We start from the raw sequence: 20,417 nt of genomic DNA, 5'->3' as shown, positions 1-20,417 counted from the left end.
TTTTTTCCCCCTTGGGTATCATGACTTAGTCCCAGTGTTAGCTGACAGGCTTAGTGTTCCTGAGATGATCTGGACTCCCATCAGTTTTGTAGCAGACTGATGTGAATGATGTCTTCCCATGGCTGTTAACAGGTGGTGTGCCATAAGGAGTAACAACTGTAAATGATTAGTAAAGAATAAATGCAACAAAATATCTCGAATAATTACCAGAATTTGTATACATTAATGTAATTTAATCTTTGATTGCTGTCATTTGAAGCACTTTGGTTTTATTTGGCCATAATTTTGACACGTAAATTGATTTAGATACCCATGGGATACCACCATTGTTGTTATATGTCCTTTATATCATTTGTAATGTTTCACTTTTAATTTAGTCAGCTGAATGAGCTGAATGATAATGAATACTTTCCAAGTTTATTCGCCTCTTGCGTTACTAACATTGCCGAACTCTTTTCAGCTGTGTGGAGGTGCTGTTGACTGCAGGAGCTGCTGTAGACACAGTGGCAGTGGGGGGGCAGACATCACTCTTCCTGGCCTGTGAGGCAGGAAGGCTGGACTGTGCCCAGGTCCTGCTAAGCACTGGAGCTGATCGCTCACTGACTACTGTGGTAAGTATAACTTAAGACTCAATAATGAATTTGTTTGACTTCTACGTAATAGGAAAACCTGGTTTCCTGTGACTTGTATAGATAGCCATGCTCATTTGTCTTAAAAATAATAATAATATCCACCAACTAGATATCTTTTTTTGTTTACAGATTAAAATTACTTGTAAGTTAGTAGCATGTGTTTCACTGCAGTACAAGTTCACAACAGTTCAGCTCATGTAGATCAAAATAAACGAGCATTCATTTCATTGAAAAGTGTAATTTAGCTATATAGGCTTTTTTTTTTTTTAGGTTGTTGGCTCATGGTAATATCTTTTTGTTTTTTTGTTTTGTTTTTTTACATCATCAGTTCCTTACAGATGTTTCAAAGTGTTATAAGATGCTTTAACGCTAATGTTTTAAATTGCTTGCCGATGTAACTGATGTTTGGACAATTTTCAGATTTGAAAGTCATAATTTGCATAATAAGTGAGAAGATGTACCGTTCGCATATAATATTGTGTTAAAAGTTCATAAGTGTGTGATTTCACAAAAACCACACTTTGCTACAGTTTTAATCCTCGTTTAATAATTTTGCCCTGAGCGTATATTCTGGATAATACTGCACAGAATGTAATCCTTTCATTAAAACACACACCGCTGTCCCCCTTTCCACATTTTTCCATTTAGTCACTTGTTACTAATGATGTTCACTGTTAAACACTTTGTCCATTTCACATAAAGGATCGCAGCTTTCTCTGGGGGGTTGTTCTCTGCTGAGAGCCCTTTGATGTATGGGCTTTCTGGATTTCCATGGTAACCATAGGAGCCTGCTAGTTACTGTGACAGTGTGTGACAAAGCCCCTATATTTAGTTACCTGCTTTGGTCTTCATTTAGTCTGACTTCCCTGCTGAGCCAGAGAGCTGCCAGAGTCTCTATAGCATATCTAAGCTTTTGAGTGTGGAGGTATTTTTAGCCACAAGAAAATGTTGGCCAGTGTGTTCAGTCAAATGTGATGATTTACATTGAGGCCTGAACTGGGTTAAGAGTACAGCTTGAATGTGTAGTCTTCTTTCTTCAAAATCTTTTGTTTCATTGTTTTTTTTTATCCTGTAACTAGAAAATGGCAAAAAGTCTGAATTGAATTGTCTTTCGGTCTTTTGGGTGTTTGTGGGTTGTTTTTTTCTTGTTAATGCTTCGTATAAACTGAAACCACTAAAACTTAGTTAGTTAAACAAAATCACCACCATCTATTATTCTAAGCAACAGAGTTGATATGAGTGTGTAACACCTTCACTTCACTTGAAAGGTGTCAGGTATCGCTAATAGATTCTGTCAGTTGAACTCCAACACAACACAACTCACCTTTATCTCTCTGCAGGACAACTGCACAGCCTTACATGCTGCTGTGCGCTCGGGACACGCCGACATGCTGCGTCTCCTCCTATACCACCCACCCCAAAGTGACCCCACTGTGACTCCTGCCACCTTGGCACTGCCTGCTGCCCTGCTGAACCAGGCCAACAGTGATGGCTGGACGGCTGCACACATGGCTGCTGCCCTGGGCCTTAAGGTAACAATTGTAAAAAATATGTATATGATTATAACGAGTCTGCATGTGGAAGATTCCTGTCAACTCCTCGCATGTTTACAGAGCTTTTCAACCTCCTCCTACTTTTTTTGGCTTTTTGCATTCATATTCACTCTATAATTCCTCATATGAACCTGCTGATGATAAAGAGGACCTGCTGAAGTTCAAACTGAGCATCAGAATGAGGATGAAAAGTGACTTTGGTGTCAAATGTGAGGATCTGATTATTCAGAAACTGCTGACCTGCTGGAATTTTTCCACATAGCCATGTCTAGGATTTATAGAGAGAGACAATATCTAGTGAGTTCTGTGCGTGAAAGTGTTAATGCCAGAGATCAGATCAAAAAATAGCTCAAATAATTGCTCACTACAACCAAAGTATGCAGAAAAGCGTTTCTGAATGCAGAACATGTCAAACCTTGAAGCAGACAAGCTACAGCAGCAGATGACAACACTGGGTACCACTCCCGTCAGCTAAGGACAAGAAATTGAGGAATACAGGCAGCCCAAAACTGAATAATAGATAGACGAGTTTGCATTTCTGCTAGAATATATGACTAGTATAGAGATAAAGACAAAAAAATAATGTGATCGCATCCCCGTAATACAAATTCTTAGACTTTCAGTCGGGGTGGAAAGTCTCCGGTATGTTGAGAAAATACATTTTTTTGTTTATTCTTATTGTTTTGTGTGTATAGGAGTGTCTGGAGGTGCTGTGCAGTCACAGCGAACAGGACATTGAGAGGAGGGATAAGTGTAATCGCACTATTCATGACGTGGCAACTGATGACTGCAAAGATCTGCTTGAAAACCTCCGTGAGTAGCTGCCTGTGTTTGCTGTGTGTCTATCTACACACAAAAACTAATCATGATTTTAATTTGGCTGATCTGGAGGATCACCTCCTTGTGCACCTCTGAACCACATTATACTTATCCAGGAACTAGGTTTTGCAGTTTGGGGCATCATTTTTATTGGTGCAGTTGAGGCAAGATACACAAGCTGGTTGAATCTAAGCTGCCTGCTTACATTCAAACAAAATTAAATTTAGCCAGCTGATGCAGAAAACTTTCATCTGAAGGTAAAACTGAAAGTTAGCTGTAGTCTCCAGGTTATTCCCCCACTGTGCAACTGAAACTGTGAAAACTGCACCCAGTCACCATGGTGTGATGTGTGGGGAAGGAGGTGGAGTACTTTATCTGTTTACTGCTGTGTTGGTTGCTTGAAGGCTTTTTGGGTAAGCCACTGCATTGCTCATTTTGTGTGCAACATTAAATTAAAAGTATCACACGGAGGTCTTCTTTTCAGCTTGTGTTATTATTGCAAAAATACGTGTCGTAAATGTGGCTTTAACTCCTTATGTAATTGCACACATCGCTGATGTTCTTCCCACTCTGTGCACATGCTTTTCTTCTCCTTTGTCTTCACAGAATTCTATCGGGTCCAGGTTTATCTCCAGTGTTCAGGAGGAGGGACAGGGTCCATGTGCCCCATTGAGGCCTTAGAAGAGGATGTGGCGAAGGGGCTCCCCGGTACCCACTGGGTGCTGGGCAGAGTGTCGGTTGATCGTTCAACACACTGGGCCCAGCTAAGTGCTGCCCTTAGCCACACCTTCACATCCCACCTCCAGATCCTGTGTGGAGAATCTCAGATGGCCAGAGAAGAGATGCAGCGCCCCCCACTAGGCCTCAGTCCTGCCAGTATCGCCTCCGTCCTCATAGGTGAAGAAACACTCTATCCTGTTCTCTATATTTCTATCCCTCTGTTGTTCCTTCACTGCTTTGTCTTTCTTGTCCTTCCTTTGCATCTTTGCCTCATCTTTCTCACCTTCCTAACACACTTAGAATTCTTACATCTGTTTTCTTTCACTCTTTACTCTTTTTTTTCTCTTTTACCTGCCATATATCCTTTCTTCATCCTTTCATGCACTCCCGTCCTTGTGTACATCCTTTAATCTTCCTTGAACTTGGTGTCATTTGGCTCAGTAATCTTCTCAAAGCAAAAGGAAAGGACAAAGAATAGGACTCATCTATGTTTTCGTTCTATTGGTGTAAAAGCTGCTACTCTTTCATGTATCTGCTCTATTACAGAGGCTGCATGCCCTTAAATGGGATAAAGAGTGCGATAGGGTTTAGCTTGTTGTGCATCTGTCTCATTTAAGTACAGATTAATGTTGGCAGTGGCTGTCCTTGCAGTGTAAAGGTAACAAACTCCTTGAATTAATACACTAAAACAAATAGAAGCTTCGTTACGGTCATATGAAGTAGTCATTAGCCACTGTATTGCATTATTTTTCTAAAACTGCAAACTTTTGCTTGCATGAAGTCTTTTTTAGCTCTGATTGTAGTAAATTTGCAGTCCGAGCAGTAACACTGCTATCAGTGGGTGTACTTTGGCTACATGCAGGTAAAAAGTCCATATGGAGAACAAACCATTGGCTATCACCTAAAATAATTAGATTTAAAAGCACAACTGGAGAACAAACAATGACTGTCACATCTAACAGGATTTCCTGGTCTGGTTGTTCATTTGGAGATATTTACTGATTACACCTGAAGCTAAAGTTATTCAGTCAGTCAGATCAGCTACATCAGCATGTCAATAAAAACAATTTTTGGTTTTGTCATTAGTTCAGTTTCTTACTTTCTTACTAGTTAGTTAGGCTTTGGGTGCTATTTTTATTGGAGGCTGAGCTCAGAGGTTTTAGAAGGATTCTTTACTATTGTGCACTTGAACAAAATTAGAAATTTCTTATCACATCCTTATAAATGCATATTAAATTTGAAAAAAGGAAGGATTGGGTGGCATTGTTTTGATGTGCTCAAGAAAAAAACATTCTGGGTTCAAAATTTCATGCATGCAGTGGAGGCTTTCAGCCTTGGCAGAGATGTCCATCCCCAGACTGCTTGTTTTTTATTGCTACAAACTAGTCCAGAAGAAAAAGTGGACAATTTGTGTAAAAGCATTCTACTGAGTGCTTGTAGTCTGTATAAATGTATCCACAGTAGAATCTTTTATCAGCTTCCTGTATGTTCAGCTGTAGCCATCTGCTGTGAGACTATATTTGTTTGGCTTGATGCTCAGAGCTTCTCACATGATTTTCTTCTTCTTCTTCTTCTTTGAAATAATGAATATTTAATCTTTTGGGAAATGTGGAGAGTCTATGTGCTGCGCCTATGTTTGTGTCCTTTTTGGTCCTCAAATGTCACCCTATGAAGCCAGTCCTTTCTTGAGCTTGAGGCTTATTCAGGGCTAGAGTTACGTGTGTGCGTTTGTGTGTGCGTGTGTTGCAGTAAAGGTCCCTCTGAATTCCAGACTGATAAAAAGGAAATCGATGTCCTCGGCCAGCAAAGGACTGCTCGTCTCTTTGCTGTAGTCTCTTGTTACACCTCTCTGTCACACATTTACTGTCTCTCGTGCTGTTACTGTCTCTAAAGAGGCTTAGCGACTGCTAGGCTTCTGTGTGTGTTTTGGGGCTGATGATGAAAGAAAGCATGAGCAGAAGAGGGATGCATAATGCATGAAGTTGGGGGGGAAGGGATCAAAGAAAGGGGAGGAAGACGGCAATTTAGGAGAAAATGCCAGTCTTCTGTGTCAACCGGGATCAAACTTAAGACACAGAGACACTTTTTGGTGTCTGACTTTCTATCTGAGAGTCTCCATCCACGTCTCATTTGTTTCAGCACATCGCATACATTTCCCTTTGTGCTTTTGTTGCTCAATGCTGGGCTTTTTAGCGGGGTGTTTACATTGAATTCAGCTACCTTTATGTTGAGCGCCGACTTCTGCAACTATTTACACGTCTCAGTTTTTGTGAGTTATTGTTTTATTAGATGAGTGAAATTTAATGACGTTATAAGTTGAGAGTTGCAGAAATATTCTGCACAAGATCAAATTGCTGCATTTGCGGGGAATTCGATTAATATAGCTGATTAAAAAATTAGGGACAGACGCAAATCTGCTCCAGGTAAGGATGTTGGCATTGATGACTTGCTGATACAATGACATTTACCCGTATCGGTGCTGTTGTGTCACAGCAAAGATGGCGTGATGATAATATGAAAAACCTTTATTTAACAGTTTATGATTTAACAGTAACATGACATTTAACTGTTGTTTTTGTTTGCCTGGGGCAAAAACAGAATGAATAGCAAACACAAACAGGGAAACTAAATTATTGGTATCTGAATATTTGAATACTAATCGCTTAGCGTTAATCTTTGTTCAAATTTAAAATCAGAAGAAGAAGAAAAAAGACCGCTCCCAGTATTTAAATTGTGAATCTGTTTTTCTTTGTGACATTTTTGAGCTTTTCAGAACACCTAAAAATGGCAGATATGTGTTCCTTTTAGATTCAGATGTATGTGTTGCTTTCCTAATTTCTGTTTTTACTGCAACTAAATATTTTGGGGGTTTGTACTGATGATTATTGCTATTTTTACTAATTAATTGAAAAATGTACAAATAATCATCACTAATCAGGTTAGTATCAGCTACTGCCAGGCTGGTCTGGGAGCAGTGTTAGTCCCATGCCTTACATCGTTCATTTGTTGCCTTTGCTGTGGAAACTGTTGCTGCAGTAGTGTGAAAATATTTTTTTAAATATAATTTTAAAAAAGGAAGTTGGATGTCCAGTCAGTGAGAAAACTCTCAACCCTTTTCCTGAACAGTTTGTCTCTGGGTTGAAGTGAAAGTGTAGCTGAGTCTCAGTTTGCAGTACAAATGGAGACTTGTACAAAAGCACAAACTCTAGTCAGCACAGGGCAATTTAGCCCCAACTTCTGGCAGTTTTACTGAACACTGTTCATCGAAGTCATCTGTCATTGGCTCTTTAGGTGAAATGTTAGCCTCACAGCTGCGTTTTAATGTCCCCAAACTTGGTGACTACAGAATAGTATTGTAAAGCCACTACAGTAGTACAATCCTACAAAAGTTGCAGTGCTTTTGTACTACCACAGCTTTACTACTACTAATAATAATAATTTAATAAAATGTGCAGCACTGTTTTTATATTGAACTTTTTAAGTGTTCCACATTCTTTAGTTCACGTTCACTGAATGTTTATTCAGCCGGCAGTGGGACAGCTTTCAGGGCAATTGCATTAAGCTGCTCCTCCCCTGATGTTATGAGAATTGGTTAATACGTATGAAGCAGTGCAGTTACTGGTTCGGTCGGAGACTTCTTCCTGTGTCAGAAGATTTCTTCCTGAAAGGTTTTCTTCTGCAAGTGCTTGCTTGCAGGAAAATACTGCAAGCATGTTATATGACTTGAGCGCTCACAGTAAGCATAGCTGGGGTATACTTTCATGTAATATCAATTTGAACCACAAGATCGGGCAATGAATCAACATAGTCATAAAAATAGATTCTTATTTATGGTAAATGGACTGGTTCTTATATAGTGCTTTTCTACTCTGTCTGAGCACTCAAAGCGCTTTATACACCCAATCACACCCATTCACACAAGCACTTCTAAGCTTAAGTGCTAAGTATCTAACATTCATACACATTCACACTCCGATGGATGCATCGGAGAGCAACATGGGGTCTTGCCCAAGGATATTTGGCATGCAGACTGGAGCAGCCTGGGATCGAACCACCGACCTTCTGGTTAGTGGCTGATCCGCTCTGCCACCTGAGCTACAGCCACCCGTTATGACAACACGGAACGCAATCAAGAGCCACAGTGTCTTGGAATGAAAAAATAAATTTAAAAAAAGTTTAAAGAACAGGAGCACTCCTGAAAAAAATGTCAGCACACTCACTGGTAAAACATTGCCCCCTGGTGGTGAACATTTTGTTTAAGGTTATTGTGACGCAAACTGGGACGATCGGAGATATTTTGAAATCAATAAAATGATTTTTGTAATTATAATTTTGTTTTCTTTTACATGAATGACATTCACAAAAACATTTGTATTTTATTAAAATACTTAAATTCATGGTTCGTGTCTGGTGGATCAGCTGGCCGTTGCCTCTGATCTTTTGGCGTTCTTGCCCTTTGGCTGCGGAGGCTCCATCTAGGGAGGGCATGCAGTTATCATCAGGACATGTGGCCTTGGTTCTTCAGTGCTGATGGGGGGCTGTGGGCGGTCCGGGTCTCCTGGGGGGTGTTGTTATGGCTTCCCACCCTCATTATCAAGTACGTTTCGTGACAAACAGTCACACCCACACACACAGAGAAGATCCTATGTTTGTTTGTGTATCTGTTATTTTTTCAGTAGCTCTTTGTCTTTTGACTGTTGCCAATGCACCAGTTGGTGACCTGTTATGCTTTATTTGCACTTTCTTTTATTCTCATCGTTTCTCCTGTTTTGCCCATTTTTCTTCTTTCTACTCTTTTCTTCCGTCTCTGGCCTTGTTATATTACACGTATATAAAATTCCCATCTTCTAATACACGTATGCCACAAATAGGCAGAACAGATAAGGACAACTACATAACATGCTGATAAACTACACAATAGGCTGCTTATAATTGTGTATGCAGTCCTTTTGTGTCACCATATGAGTAAACTGTTTGTTTAACAACTGTGTGCTCAGATTGTGTGATTGTAATGGGTCTGGTTTTATTTTTTCTTCCAGGAGATACTGAGTGGTTACCAGGTCAGGAGCTGCCTGTATCCCCCTGGGACCTGGTCAGGAAACCTCTCAGCCAGTGCATCACCATCCGCCTCAAAGGTAACAAAAAAAAAAAAAACGCAACACGAAAAAACCTGGCAATCAGAGTCGGTGCTCATTCAGCAGCTCAGAGCACACACCAGAATCAGAGCTGCCATCACTGGTAACAAATGCCATTTGGTGGATGAAAGGGCCCAACAAATCTGTTTGGATGCATTTGCAGCGTAGGCAGTGTTGTAACAGGCTCTACCTACTGAGCCGCACCACATGAAGGAAAACTCTAGCCAGAACATTTTTCAGAATAATTAGTCTCATGAAACAATACCCATTTTAAATGTAATGTTGAATAAATAAAAGATTATAATTAATCAAATTCACTATTTGAGTGATGCAACACCAGCTCTGTGCTCAGGCCTACATTTAAGTCACGATCCCTACACAGTGAAATACAACTTTCAGCTTATGTTAGCAGGTATTAATGATTTCTTTAAGCTGCTGTTCTTGCAGGGTGGAATGATTGTATAGCAAACATCTTTAAAAACATTCCACCCTGGAAAAGGAACAGTGCGATCTTTAGATCATCATCACCTGAATCTTTTTTGGTCTGTTTCTTTAAGTTTGCATCCAGGATTCCTATGTGTACTGTAGACTGTGTGACTAAAGCAGTTAGTTGACACTTTTGTGTGCTTTTAGCAACGTCTGGTCTGTATTCTCCTTCTGGCTTTCTGCTGTATCTACCATCAGATCTAAGGAAATTCAATTTAGGTTGATCCTGAAATAACATGCATCCAAAATCTCTCTCTCTGTGCGTGTTCTTTTACATATTTAATCATAACTGCTTTCTTTGAGCTACTGAAAGGTTTGTGCTTCATCGCTTTCCTTCTGCAGCCACGCTCACTGATCCTCTTTAAAAACAAAATGAATGCAATAACCTTTTTAATCAATGACAAAATTCCCATGGAAGTAAATAAAACAAATAAAGCAAATACTCAGTGAGCAGATGAAGGCTGAAGCTTTGGCTTATTACACGTTCTTTTTTCTTTTTTTTTCACACAGCACATTTCAGACGGCAACGCTTTTGATATCACATATCATGTAAATTATGCTCTCGAAGCTTCAAAAAGCCCCAAATCCTGAAAAAAATATACAAATTTTAACTATCTGAGGAAATTTGGAAAACAGCCTCTACCACAAAGCATACCGAGCCCCCCAGACTCGTTTTCTTTTTTCAGATTAACAGCAGAAATGTGTCGGTCCTTTCATATTTCATGGTTTTTGGGAATCTGGGACAGGACGAGACTGAATCAGCTCACTTTTTGGAGCAGGACAAATCATATGGAATCTGAACCTGTCGGTTCTGATTGAGTCCAGACGTGGTCCCATATTAGATACGGCTCTAACTTGTTTCTTTGTCTACATTTCTTTGTACATTCTTCACTTTAATGCACGTGAGATGCTGGCAGACATACCTAAAAGCAGGTTTTGATGTCTTGAAATATCCTTCACATTATCATCCCAACGATCCAACTCCACAGTACTGGCATACGTACAGCCTTATTTAAATAGCTTCTGTTTCTGTTTTTACTTTGCCCTCACAGCCTTCGACTCATTGCCTGCAATTGCAAATTATCTTGTAAATGACTCTGTAAACAGAGGCAGCTGACTTCACTGACCCCTGTGTTTACTCCTTATGAAGGGCAGACTGGGACAACATCCACAGTTTGCTTTTGAAGCAAATGATCTTCTGTATTTTATATGAAAGATCGTAAAGATTTAGATTCAACTAATGTTTAGATATGTTAAATATAGTGACAAAGCTTTCAGAGATTGTGTCGAGAATTATTCCAGTTCATCTAAAAACTGTGGTTTAGGTGAAAATCTTTGAGGAAGGATGAGTGACTGAGATTCCTCAGCGTGTGGATTTAAACCTCTCACAACTGTAATTCATCCCGCTCACTGGCAGAAAGCATTAAGAGCTATTAGTAAATATCCACGTAGACCATACCCTCACTCTGCTCTGATTTACTGACAGCAGTGTTTACATTTACTGTATTGCAGGCCTGTAGCTAAAAGCACTGAGGAAATAAATAATGTGGCTATTAAACACGCTGTTTTTAGTTTTTAGGACATTCTTATTCCAAGGGCACCTTGAGGTTCGGCTCGCATAGAGGAGCCTCGCATGTAAAGCAGATTGGATTTGAGGATTTATTTGTGTGTCTGTGGGGTTTTTTTTGACAGGTCTGTCTGAGTCATGCCTCGATGAATTGGCTCTGGAATCCCTCTTCCCCCTGCCACTGCTGCACAACTATGTCCGCCTGGTAAGCGCGCACATTGCACACATTTATGCAAATACACACAAAGGAGTGTGAGGGATTGGGGGGATTTGGTGAGTAAGATGCTGGAAAAATACAGAGGAAGTGATACACCATTAGTGAGAGAGATGGCAAAGAAAGAGGAGTGGGTGATGGACAGATGAAAGGAAATGGAGGGTGTGATTTTCTAGCAGCTATGCTGCCCCCTGCTGGCTGCATCAAAAGCAGGCATTTTGTCATCACAGATGTTTGTTTTAAAAAGGGGGGGAGGAGATAATAGCATGTGTAGATAAAAGAATCCATGGCAGAACCCCGTATACAAGCAAAAGAATTTGAATGCTTAGATTCGTCCAGCAGCTTTTTGGATAGAAAAGGCTGCTGGTTGTGGTGTAATGGTGTGGGGTGTGTCTCCACAGCCTACCTGAGTATTGTCGCTGACCATATCTATCCCTTTATGACCACAGTGTACCCATCTGCCAGCAGGACAATATATTAGTCACTCAAACTGGTGTCTTGAATGTGACAATGAGTTGACTGTATTCAAATGGCCTCCACAGTCACCAGATCTCAATCCAATTGGAAATGTTATTAAAAAACAGGATTAAATGTAGACAGACTGTCATGCTACCACATTATTCTCTCTTCTTGTCAGCTCAGTCTTTGCCTGTTTCTGTGTCTGTGTTTAGGTGGAGCAGTATGGTAACCTCATCTTTCATGGGCTTCAGGGCAGCTGTCAGGAGTACATCGCCGGTCTGGTTGCTCACTACATCAAGGTACCACGGCTTAAACGCTGTTTCGGAGCGCTGCGCTCTCAAAGAAGTGCTACAACCCCTACTTAAAACCTGACCACTGTGTGTGTTCAGCCAGTCATGTGAAGGGAGGTGTAGTGTTGAACAGCTGAATGTGTGAGAGAACATGGTCTTACTTTGAAGTAAAGTTTCATGAAAGCAAATTCATTCATAGCTGAGGTGTAATTGTGAGTTTCTTCCATGTCAGGGAGTGCTGACAGTTAAGTCTGAGGAAAATCTTCTACTTTACATCTTTAAACAAAGTTGCATTTGGCTCTGTTGCACAGGCTGATGCAATGAAACCGAAATTGCTGGCAAACAGTAATGCAATGTCTCATTACAACATGATGAAACACACCAAAGGCTAGCCACTGGTCCTTCCCACAGGCCACAGATTTAATAGGGATAGAGGGAACTCACACAGTGGAACTCAAATTCATCATCAGTGATGCTTTTTTTTTAATTCTTAAATATTTGGCCAGCACATGGGCAAAAACTGTTTGAATCACTGCTGCTTTCACATTGACACGTTAGTCTGGTAATGGTATCAGAAACTGTATTTTTCCACGTGCACACAAAAGAAGATGTGGCTACATGAAAAAGTAAGGTTAGGTTGAAGAATTGTGAATTAAGAACAGAAGCCGAACTGTCCGACTGTTAAACTAGAAAGTGAAATTCTCACTCATAAGAGCGGTATTAACCATTACCTACATAAACACAGGGAATCATGTATATGAAAGCCCTGTACAGTGTCTTGTGTCTAATCAGTCATGTGGCAATCGTCATTCTTCTGTATTTGTGGTGCCTATTTTGATGATTTCCTTGCTTTAGTAATAATTATTCCTTTTTATTCATTTACTTATTGATTTCTTTTTTTTATTAAAGCTGTGTATCACAATGAAATGCCACGATATTTAAAAAGCAAATGAAGGACAGAGGAATATCTTTGATAGCTCTGATGTGGAAAAGCCCTTTTTTCTCATTCAGAATTTCCTCCTGCTCCATTTCACTCGGCACATAGTAACCGTACATTTCCTTTGTTTCCATGACAACGGGCTCCCTTCTTACCTCTTCGTGCTTCTTCACTCATCTCCCCCCACCCCACCTCTTCTTTGTATCTCTATCAGTCGAAGCAGAAGGCAGGGGGGCTCAGCTGTGACGTGGTGAGGGTGGAGGTGGAAGAGAGCCTGACCAAAGAGCATCTGCTTGAGACTTTCATCAGCTGTGGTAGGAAAACACACGAGCAGACACACCGATGGAAAGCTTCATATTTAAAAGTCATGGTTTAATTTAATCAGCTACATTTATTGCACAAAAGAATTTTTTTTCTGTCTCTTTATGGTTGATTCTGGAAGGGTCGGGTGGGAGGAAATCACTCATTCTTCCACTCTCAAAGTGCCTCAGATCAACTCACAGAAATACAGCGATTTAAAGCAGTGACAACATTTAGGATCGTGCAGTTTCCCCTGTCTTTGTATTGATGGTGCTTTATGTTGTATTGCTGTTTATTTTCCTTCCTCCTCTTCTTCCAGGTTTCCTGGTGCCAGCTGTGGGGTCAGGGGTCAGCCTACCAGCTCGACATACTGATCACTGTGTGATAGTCCTGCTGGAGGGACTGGAGAAAGCTGCATCCCTAACAGGCCTGCTTGGAGACCTCTGCCACAGTCTGGACAGCAGGAGCGCTGCTTCATCACTGGTCCTGAACACTGGTATGGCTGCAGACAGAGCCTGTAGCACAGATACAGACAGTGTAGTAAAGCACACACACATAAGGTCTGGTGTCTCATACATAGGTGGAGGAAACTTTTATGTCAAACGTTTAGTCCCACTGCTGTTTGAAATTTGGTACCAAGAGGCACAAAAATCCTCTTGAATCCCTGCGCTAAGCCCAGCAGTAAGTTGACTGATTTTGGGGGTGGGGGGGTGTATGAGTTTATATGGGATCAACTTCACATTTGGTCAGTCTCAACTGCTGACGTTGGCCAAGCTAAATTACAAAGCTTATGAGTTCTCGTTGAAGGGCATGTCCAAGGTGCCATGGAAAGTTTCGATCAGAGCCCTGTCGTTGCAGCTTGCAGCTGTAATTTTAATTTGTTTTGTACAAGAGTCTGTGCTCTTCGGTAAACAGGAAGTCTTAAGTGGGGTTTATAGTCCTGCAAGTGTGTCCGTCTGTACACAGCTTTTCAGACAGAAGGGGACAAGGGGTTTTCACCCACGCGAGACACGCAGCCGTGCACTCTTTCAAGATCCTGACTGCATGCCACTGGAAGTGGATGACATATGGAACTGCCTAACTTTGATTGGTAGGTATGTGGGCCAGAATAGACCAGGTAGTGATAGTGGAGTTCACCGAGAAAGGGAGAACGGCAAAAAAGCGTAAAAGATCATAAAATAAAGCATGAAAAGCACAGACAGTGACTGCAGTGGACACTTTTCATTGTTTTTAACACTTCAGCTCTTTGTATGTTCGAACTTCACTCTGTGGCTGACTCACGGACCACAGACTGGTTGTAGGACATACTTTGTACACCGCCTCCATCTGACAACATAGCTCACTGCAGGCAGACAGGCAGGCCCTAGAGTGGAGTGGACAGCGAACGCGCTCCCTGTGCTCGACCACAAAACCAACAGTCAGATAATAACAACAATATAAGAGACTGACTAGGAAGATGATGCCAAATAAATCAGCTTTTTTGTTTTGTCCTTCCTTCCCTCAGGTCCCCACCACTTCCGAGAGGGGAACTTTCTGATTGCAACATTATCGAAGCCCCGCCTGCAGGGAGCAGAGCTTCGTCTCCAGCAGCATTTCCGCTGGGTCACTTTTCGTTGGGATCAGGAGCCACTGCACAGCCTGCTGGGAAGGCACCTCCGCAAAAAGCTGCTTCACAAGGTCAGACAGAGGTTTAGCTGCAGCTGCCAGAGAGACTGCATCATTTTGGTGGATGGCCAGATCGGTTTTGTTTTAATCACAACCAAAATTGTGTTGTTTTTTTTTTTTCCACCTGTAATCCCAAACAAGCTCAAATGTTAGGAAATGGATCATTAAGAGTAGCACAGGGAGACGTGATCAAAAACATAGTAGAACTGTTCACAGGAAACCCAGTCTGTGATATTCCTTCCCATATGTCCTTTTGATATTTCACTTTAGCCACATGGTGTTTTATCATAAGAGCAGAACATATTCAGTTCTGTTGCCCTGCTTCTTTCCCCCAGATGGGGACTGGACTTTGGTCTCCTGATGGCGTCATGGAGCGGTTGGTGTTGTGGGTGAGCCAGGTTTGGCAGCAGCTCAATGCCTGCCTGTCCCGTCTGGGGACCCATGAGGCTTTGCTGGGCCCGCAGCTCTTCCTGTCCTGCCCTGTGGTCCCAAACAACGCGCAGGCCGTTGTAAGGTGTGTGAACATGTCTCTATCTAGAAAAAAATTATAGTTTGTTTCCAGTGCTCATTTGTGAAGTGAAGGAGTTATGCGATTTGAATTAAAGCTGAAGCCCTGCACTGTTGATTGTTTGACCTGTACAGAGGCACAGTCCCCCTCTTGGTGAGAGTAGTTTAAGTTGCTGTGATGAAAAACACAAAATCAGTGAATATTTGTACATAAGTGACGGAATTACTTAGTAGATCTGTTGTAAATGAGCTTTTAGTTGATTTGGTTACATTTTAAAAAGTGCTGCTTGCTCTACACATTAATGATTTATGATTGTTTCCATATAAAGTGTTTATCTTTCTACCTTCATTTATGATAAATGAACATTCTAAACTGAACTGAAACGACCTCAGTGTTGACCAGATAATCTGCGGCCAGAGGAAAAAGATCAGGAAACGACTTAAGGGAAGAACTATGAAGTGTGTGCGTGCTTGGAAGCTTACATGTTTGCGTGTGTGCACATATGTGCAGGTGGCTGGCACGTCTCTGGAATGCTGTGGTCGTCCCCCGTGTAGAAGAAGCCATCATCTCCCGGGTAACAGCCAAGCGCTCCTCCTCTTCCACCTCTCACTCTCCAGCCCCCTCATCACAACGACCATGTCTTAGCAACTGTGGGCTGAGTGCTGGACAACAGGCTGTGGTGAAAGCCGCTCTCAGCATCCTGGTCAACAAGGCTGTACTCCTGGGATGCCCCCTGCCTCGACACGGTGCGTGTGCGTCACATGTGATGTTTGGCTGTTGATTCACTCAAGTTCCCAAAGGAAATAAGTGAGCAGGGAAAAAAACATGACATGAGATTAAAAATGCACTGATCGACAGTGTTTCCCTTATTCCTCAGAAATCGACAGATACCTGCTAGAGTTTCAGGGTGGCACGTTCCCTCTGTCAGCTGTTGGCCCCTATAAAGGAAGCATGTGCGGCGGAGGAGGTAGAAGGGGACGGGACAGTGGCAAGTTGAGACGATCCAACACCAGCCCTCGGAAGAAGGGAAGCCCCGCCTTGAATTGGAGCAGCAGTTCCTTCAGAGAGGGTAAGAATGCTGCTCTGCATTGGATCACAATGAACAATGTATTTGTACTTGTGGGAATATTCTTTTAAAAATTGTCATTTTGGAGGGGCAGGTTTAGTTGAATAATTTAAAGGTATCAAGGCGTGATTGTATTCTGTAAGTGTTAACTAAAACTGGTCCATAACAGTAAAGTAACTGGTGGCACCACCCGGCACCTGATTGTGGATGCATGCTGTTGTTTTTAACTTTGTTATCTACTGCCATCGTTCACCTTTGCTTTTGTCCAGGTTGCAGCTGTAAATGCTTTTTTCGATGATTTTCCCGATTAAATAAAAGTTGCATTGGTTCGCTGGTACCATCTTATGGTACAAACTGGTATTACATGAATGTGCGGCCCAACCCAAGTGCAGACGATATCTCTTCACCACAACACATAGATGTTTTCGACATTGTGTCATAGTGGTTATTTCTTTACATTCAGACAGCTTTAATTATTTTGTGTTTTAAATGTAAAATCATCACACTGTGACGTTCTGGATGTAACAGAGCAATGAAAGTCCTCAGATACTTCAGATAAAGCATTTTTTCAGTCACATATAAAGAGCTTGTTAAAATACAATGCGTAAAGTGTTAGATTTAGACATTTGAAAGCCCGGATTAAGGACACATGTCTTCAATCTCCACAAGGTGGCACTGTTTACCAGCCCTAACATTTGCTGCCTGCCTCTTCTTTTCTCCTTTTTACTCTGAAGAAACCACAAATCCCCATCTTTTATATTTGAAAGCAAGTTGTTTCTAATTAAAACTATTGGTAGGTCTGTTTGTGTCCACGTGCACAGTTTGTGTACTCATCAGCTCACCTTCCGTGTTTCTATAGATAAGCCTTTTTAATAAAACCCAGGCTTTTGGCTCTGTTCCTGTTGCCATTTAAGTGAACTGCCGTTTTTCATGCCGTATGAATAAAGCTGTACATTAACCTATGATTTCAGGTTCTCTCTCGAGCTCTGATGTCAGCTTAATCTCCAATGGCAAAGTCCAGAGGTTGGTTCTGTGTCTCATTAATATAAATGTGCAGCAGTGGTAATAGCATTAGCATCAGTTACTTATATTAATATGTGGACAGACAGAACCTGCAAACATATTTTTATTAAATAGCTTAATTAAGTAGTTGTTACAGTACGTTAGGTGCCTTTGCATATATATTTTGTAAAAATTATTGTTACTATTATTAATTTTTTAAATTGTTATACTTTTTTAGACAGCCCGAAGGTCTGTCTGTTTTCTCTGATGATGAGACCGATTTGATCAGAGAACTGCAGACGATGTGCTCCAGCAAATCTGAGCCAGACATCACTAAGGTACTCACACTCACAAGCCTTTCTCCACTCACTCACTGACACAATGGATTTACTCCGACTCTAACTTAAAAGAGACGTTTCAATGCTGGGAAGTCAGTTATATTATCAATCCAGTGGAAATGTGCCGTTAACAGTAATTTATGACCAGGGCAAACTGAAATAGTGGGGAGACCGTTGACATATAATTTAGTGCTGTCAATAGATTTAAAAAAATCTAACAAATTAATCGCACAATTTTCTGTAATTAATCGCAATTTCTTGATCAATAACCTGGTTGCAATTACATTGTTTTCAACTATATATTTAAGCTTGTAACTGACATTTATGCAATATAATGAAGTAAATACAGAATAAACACAACGATTGGATGCGTAAATTCAAAGAGAATTTGAATAGTTTTCTTCAATCTTGTAGCACAGATTCTCTTCTGTGAAATACAACTTTTTAAAAACCCTACATACTAACAGGTAAGTATGCACTAATATATAATATATGTATTAGTGCTCTCAAACAATTACAATTTTAAATCAGATTCATCACAGGGTTACTGCGGATTAATTTTGATTAATCACGATTAAATATCATTCCTTTTTATTCTATATTGATCACATTTCATTTTGCATGAGCAAACAGACTCGAGAAAAAGGGAAAATATACGGACTTAACATGTTTATTGAACATCTTGAACATTCGTGTTAACAAAAAGAACTGTGTAAACATTTATCCACTCTCACTCTTCGTGAGGCACTTCAAGTCCTTGAAACGTGGAACCAAAGCTATGTAAAGCGCCTGTTCTCAACGATATTAATAGGTCTGCAGTTTGTTGCAATCCACTTGGCAGTTGTGTCGGTCAATATTTGCGAGGTAGACTTACTGAGTCCCCGATGCTCCATGAGTGGTTTGTCGCAAGCTGGGTGACCCGTTAGCCAAAGTCCTAGCAGCATACCCGACTAACGTATGCTTCGCGTCAATGTGATATTTTAAGCTGGAGGTGCTTCGGTGAAAAGAAAATTCCTTCTTGAACAATGTGCATAATACTTTCTGTCGGTCGACTGTTCCGTCTTGTTATTTTTTTAATACTCAAATTTCCCATCGAGAGGGCCAATGTGCGTTTATCATCTTCCATATTGAGTTGATTGGTTCAGCTGCCCGTCACTACCAGATCAGCTGCCCATTTGCGAAGGTAACTCTACTTGGACAAACTGCCTGAAATGCGTTGACAGAAAACATTTCAGGGATTTTGAGTCATTCTGCAATTTTTGACATTAATTGCGTTAAAATTTTTGATCGCGTTGACCGTGATGGCGGATTAATGTGCGTTAACACGTTCATTTCGACAGCACTAATAATTTTATATAAATACTGCATGTGAAATGTTGTCAACTACTGACTTTTGACCCAGGAAGGTTTTAAAAACTTGAAATGTACTTCCCACCATTTCAGTAAGAACCTAAAGTTCACTGCACTGACATATAGATCGCTGCTGAGTGACCAGACTGGTGTTTAATGCTAAAAATGATCTGGATAAACTAAAATCATTTTAAATATAAGGATTGTTTTGAATTTTGGGGTGAACATGTTTTTTCAGTGAGTTACTGCTTGAAGTGTGGAACTCATGGACATCAGATACTGTGTTTCCTGCCTAGAAACACTCTGCCAGGCCTTTCCTGTCGCTGCCTTCAGTTGTTGCTTGTTTCTGATCTCTGTGCTTTCACTTGTGTCTGCAGTAACAATGCAACGCATGTTCTGTTGGTTTGAGATCAGCCATTGAAGAAGATCATATTTTTGCAGCTTATAAAACTTTTGGGTTGCTTTTGCTGTATGATTTGGGTCATTATCCATTTCCACAGTGAAGCACTCTCTGATCAGTATTGCAGCATTTGGCTGAATGTTAGCAGAGAGTAATTGCCCTGAACACTAAAGAAATCCTCCTGCTACTTCTGTGAGCACTCACATCATTACACATTAGTGGTCCAATTCCACTGGCAAGCATACAAATTTCCCCCTCATGCTGGACAGATACTGTGGTATTCTTTGGATTATGAGCTGTTGTTTTGTTTTGTTTTCTTCTCCATACTTTTCTCTTCTTCCCATCATTTCTTTTGCTAGCTTTCTGATAAGTTTATTGTGGTTTTGCAGCATAATGATAACCTCCATCTTTCTGGACATCATATTTAGAATTCTCATGAAACCATACCAAATGCAAGCTCAACACTTGGAATCACTCTTGAAACTCAAGATATTTGTCTGCGTCATATGTAATTTGGCCTCACCTGACCATAAAACTGCTGGTCAGCAGGTGTCCAGCGACTTTTGAGCCTATGAAAATGGCTGTGTAGAAAAGAAGGGGGGAAAAGTCAAAACTTACACTCCTCCAGGTATGAGCTGCTGCTTGAAATACTCTTCTCTATCTCTCACAGATCTCTCACACCAAAGATGACATGGTCCTGTTCTCCAGCTTGCCCAGAGAAGCAGTGCTCCCACGAAAGGCTGAGCAAGAAACCGCAGTCCAGCAACGACCACAGATGGAAAGAGTAAGAGGCAAAGGCGATTAGCAGCTTAACACTGTGATAAATAATAGTTGTTGTAAATAGCATCAGAAAGCAATGAATACATTAGCCTGTGAGTCAAACGCTAGTGGTGGTTTGATATTTAACGAGACCTGTTCCAGTTAATTTCCAACTCTCTAGTTTTGTTCTTTCACTCAACTAAAGCAACATTGCACA

The 20,417-nt window shown here is 40.9% G+C and overlaps 1 protein-coding gene across 1 annotated transcript in view; it reads left to right on the top strand.

Moving 5' to 3' along the window:
- The window catches only part of cttnbp2 (cortactin binding protein 2), an 86,355-nt gene that overhangs the window by 63,784 nt on the left and 2,154 nt on the right, over positions 1-20,417 (top strand). The window contains exons 7-22 of the mRNA XM_014338757.2: positions 461-611; positions 1,973-2,164; positions 2,881-2,998; positions 3,611-3,901; positions 8,764-8,859; positions 11,038-11,117; positions 11,798-11,884; positions 13,027-13,126; positions 13,432-13,608; positions 14,617-14,789; positions 15,113-15,291; positions 15,796-16,031; positions 16,163-16,354; positions 17,323-17,374; positions 17,592-17,691; positions 20,112-20,225. Coding sequence (XP_014194243.1) covers positions 461-611; positions 1,973-2,164; positions 2,881-2,998; positions 3,611-3,901; positions 8,764-8,859; positions 11,038-11,117; positions 11,798-11,884; positions 13,027-13,126; positions 13,432-13,608; positions 14,617-14,789; positions 15,113-15,291; positions 15,796-16,031; positions 16,163-16,354; positions 17,323-17,374; positions 17,592-17,691; positions 20,112-20,225 — 2,338 coding nt within the window. The remainder of the gene's footprint in view (positions 1-460; positions 612-1,972; positions 2,165-2,880; positions 2,999-3,610; positions 3,902-8,763; positions 8,860-11,037; positions 11,118-11,797; positions 11,885-13,026; positions 13,127-13,431; positions 13,609-14,616; positions 14,790-15,112; positions 15,292-15,795; positions 16,032-16,162; positions 16,355-17,322; positions 17,375-17,591; positions 17,692-20,111; positions 20,226-20,417) is intronic.

Source organism: Haplochromis burtoni, unplaced genomic scaffold, assembly GCF_018398535.1.
Source record: "Haplochromis burtoni strain Fernald_Lab_line unplaced genomic scaffold, NCSU_Asbu1 Contig_248, whole genome shotgun sequence".
Lineage (NCBI taxonomy): Eukaryota > Metazoa > Chordata > Actinopteri > Cichliformes > Cichlidae > Haplochromis > Haplochromis burtoni.
The sequence above is the reverse complement of the archived record's forward strand: the minus strand, read 5'-3'. Positions and strand labels throughout refer to the sequence as shown.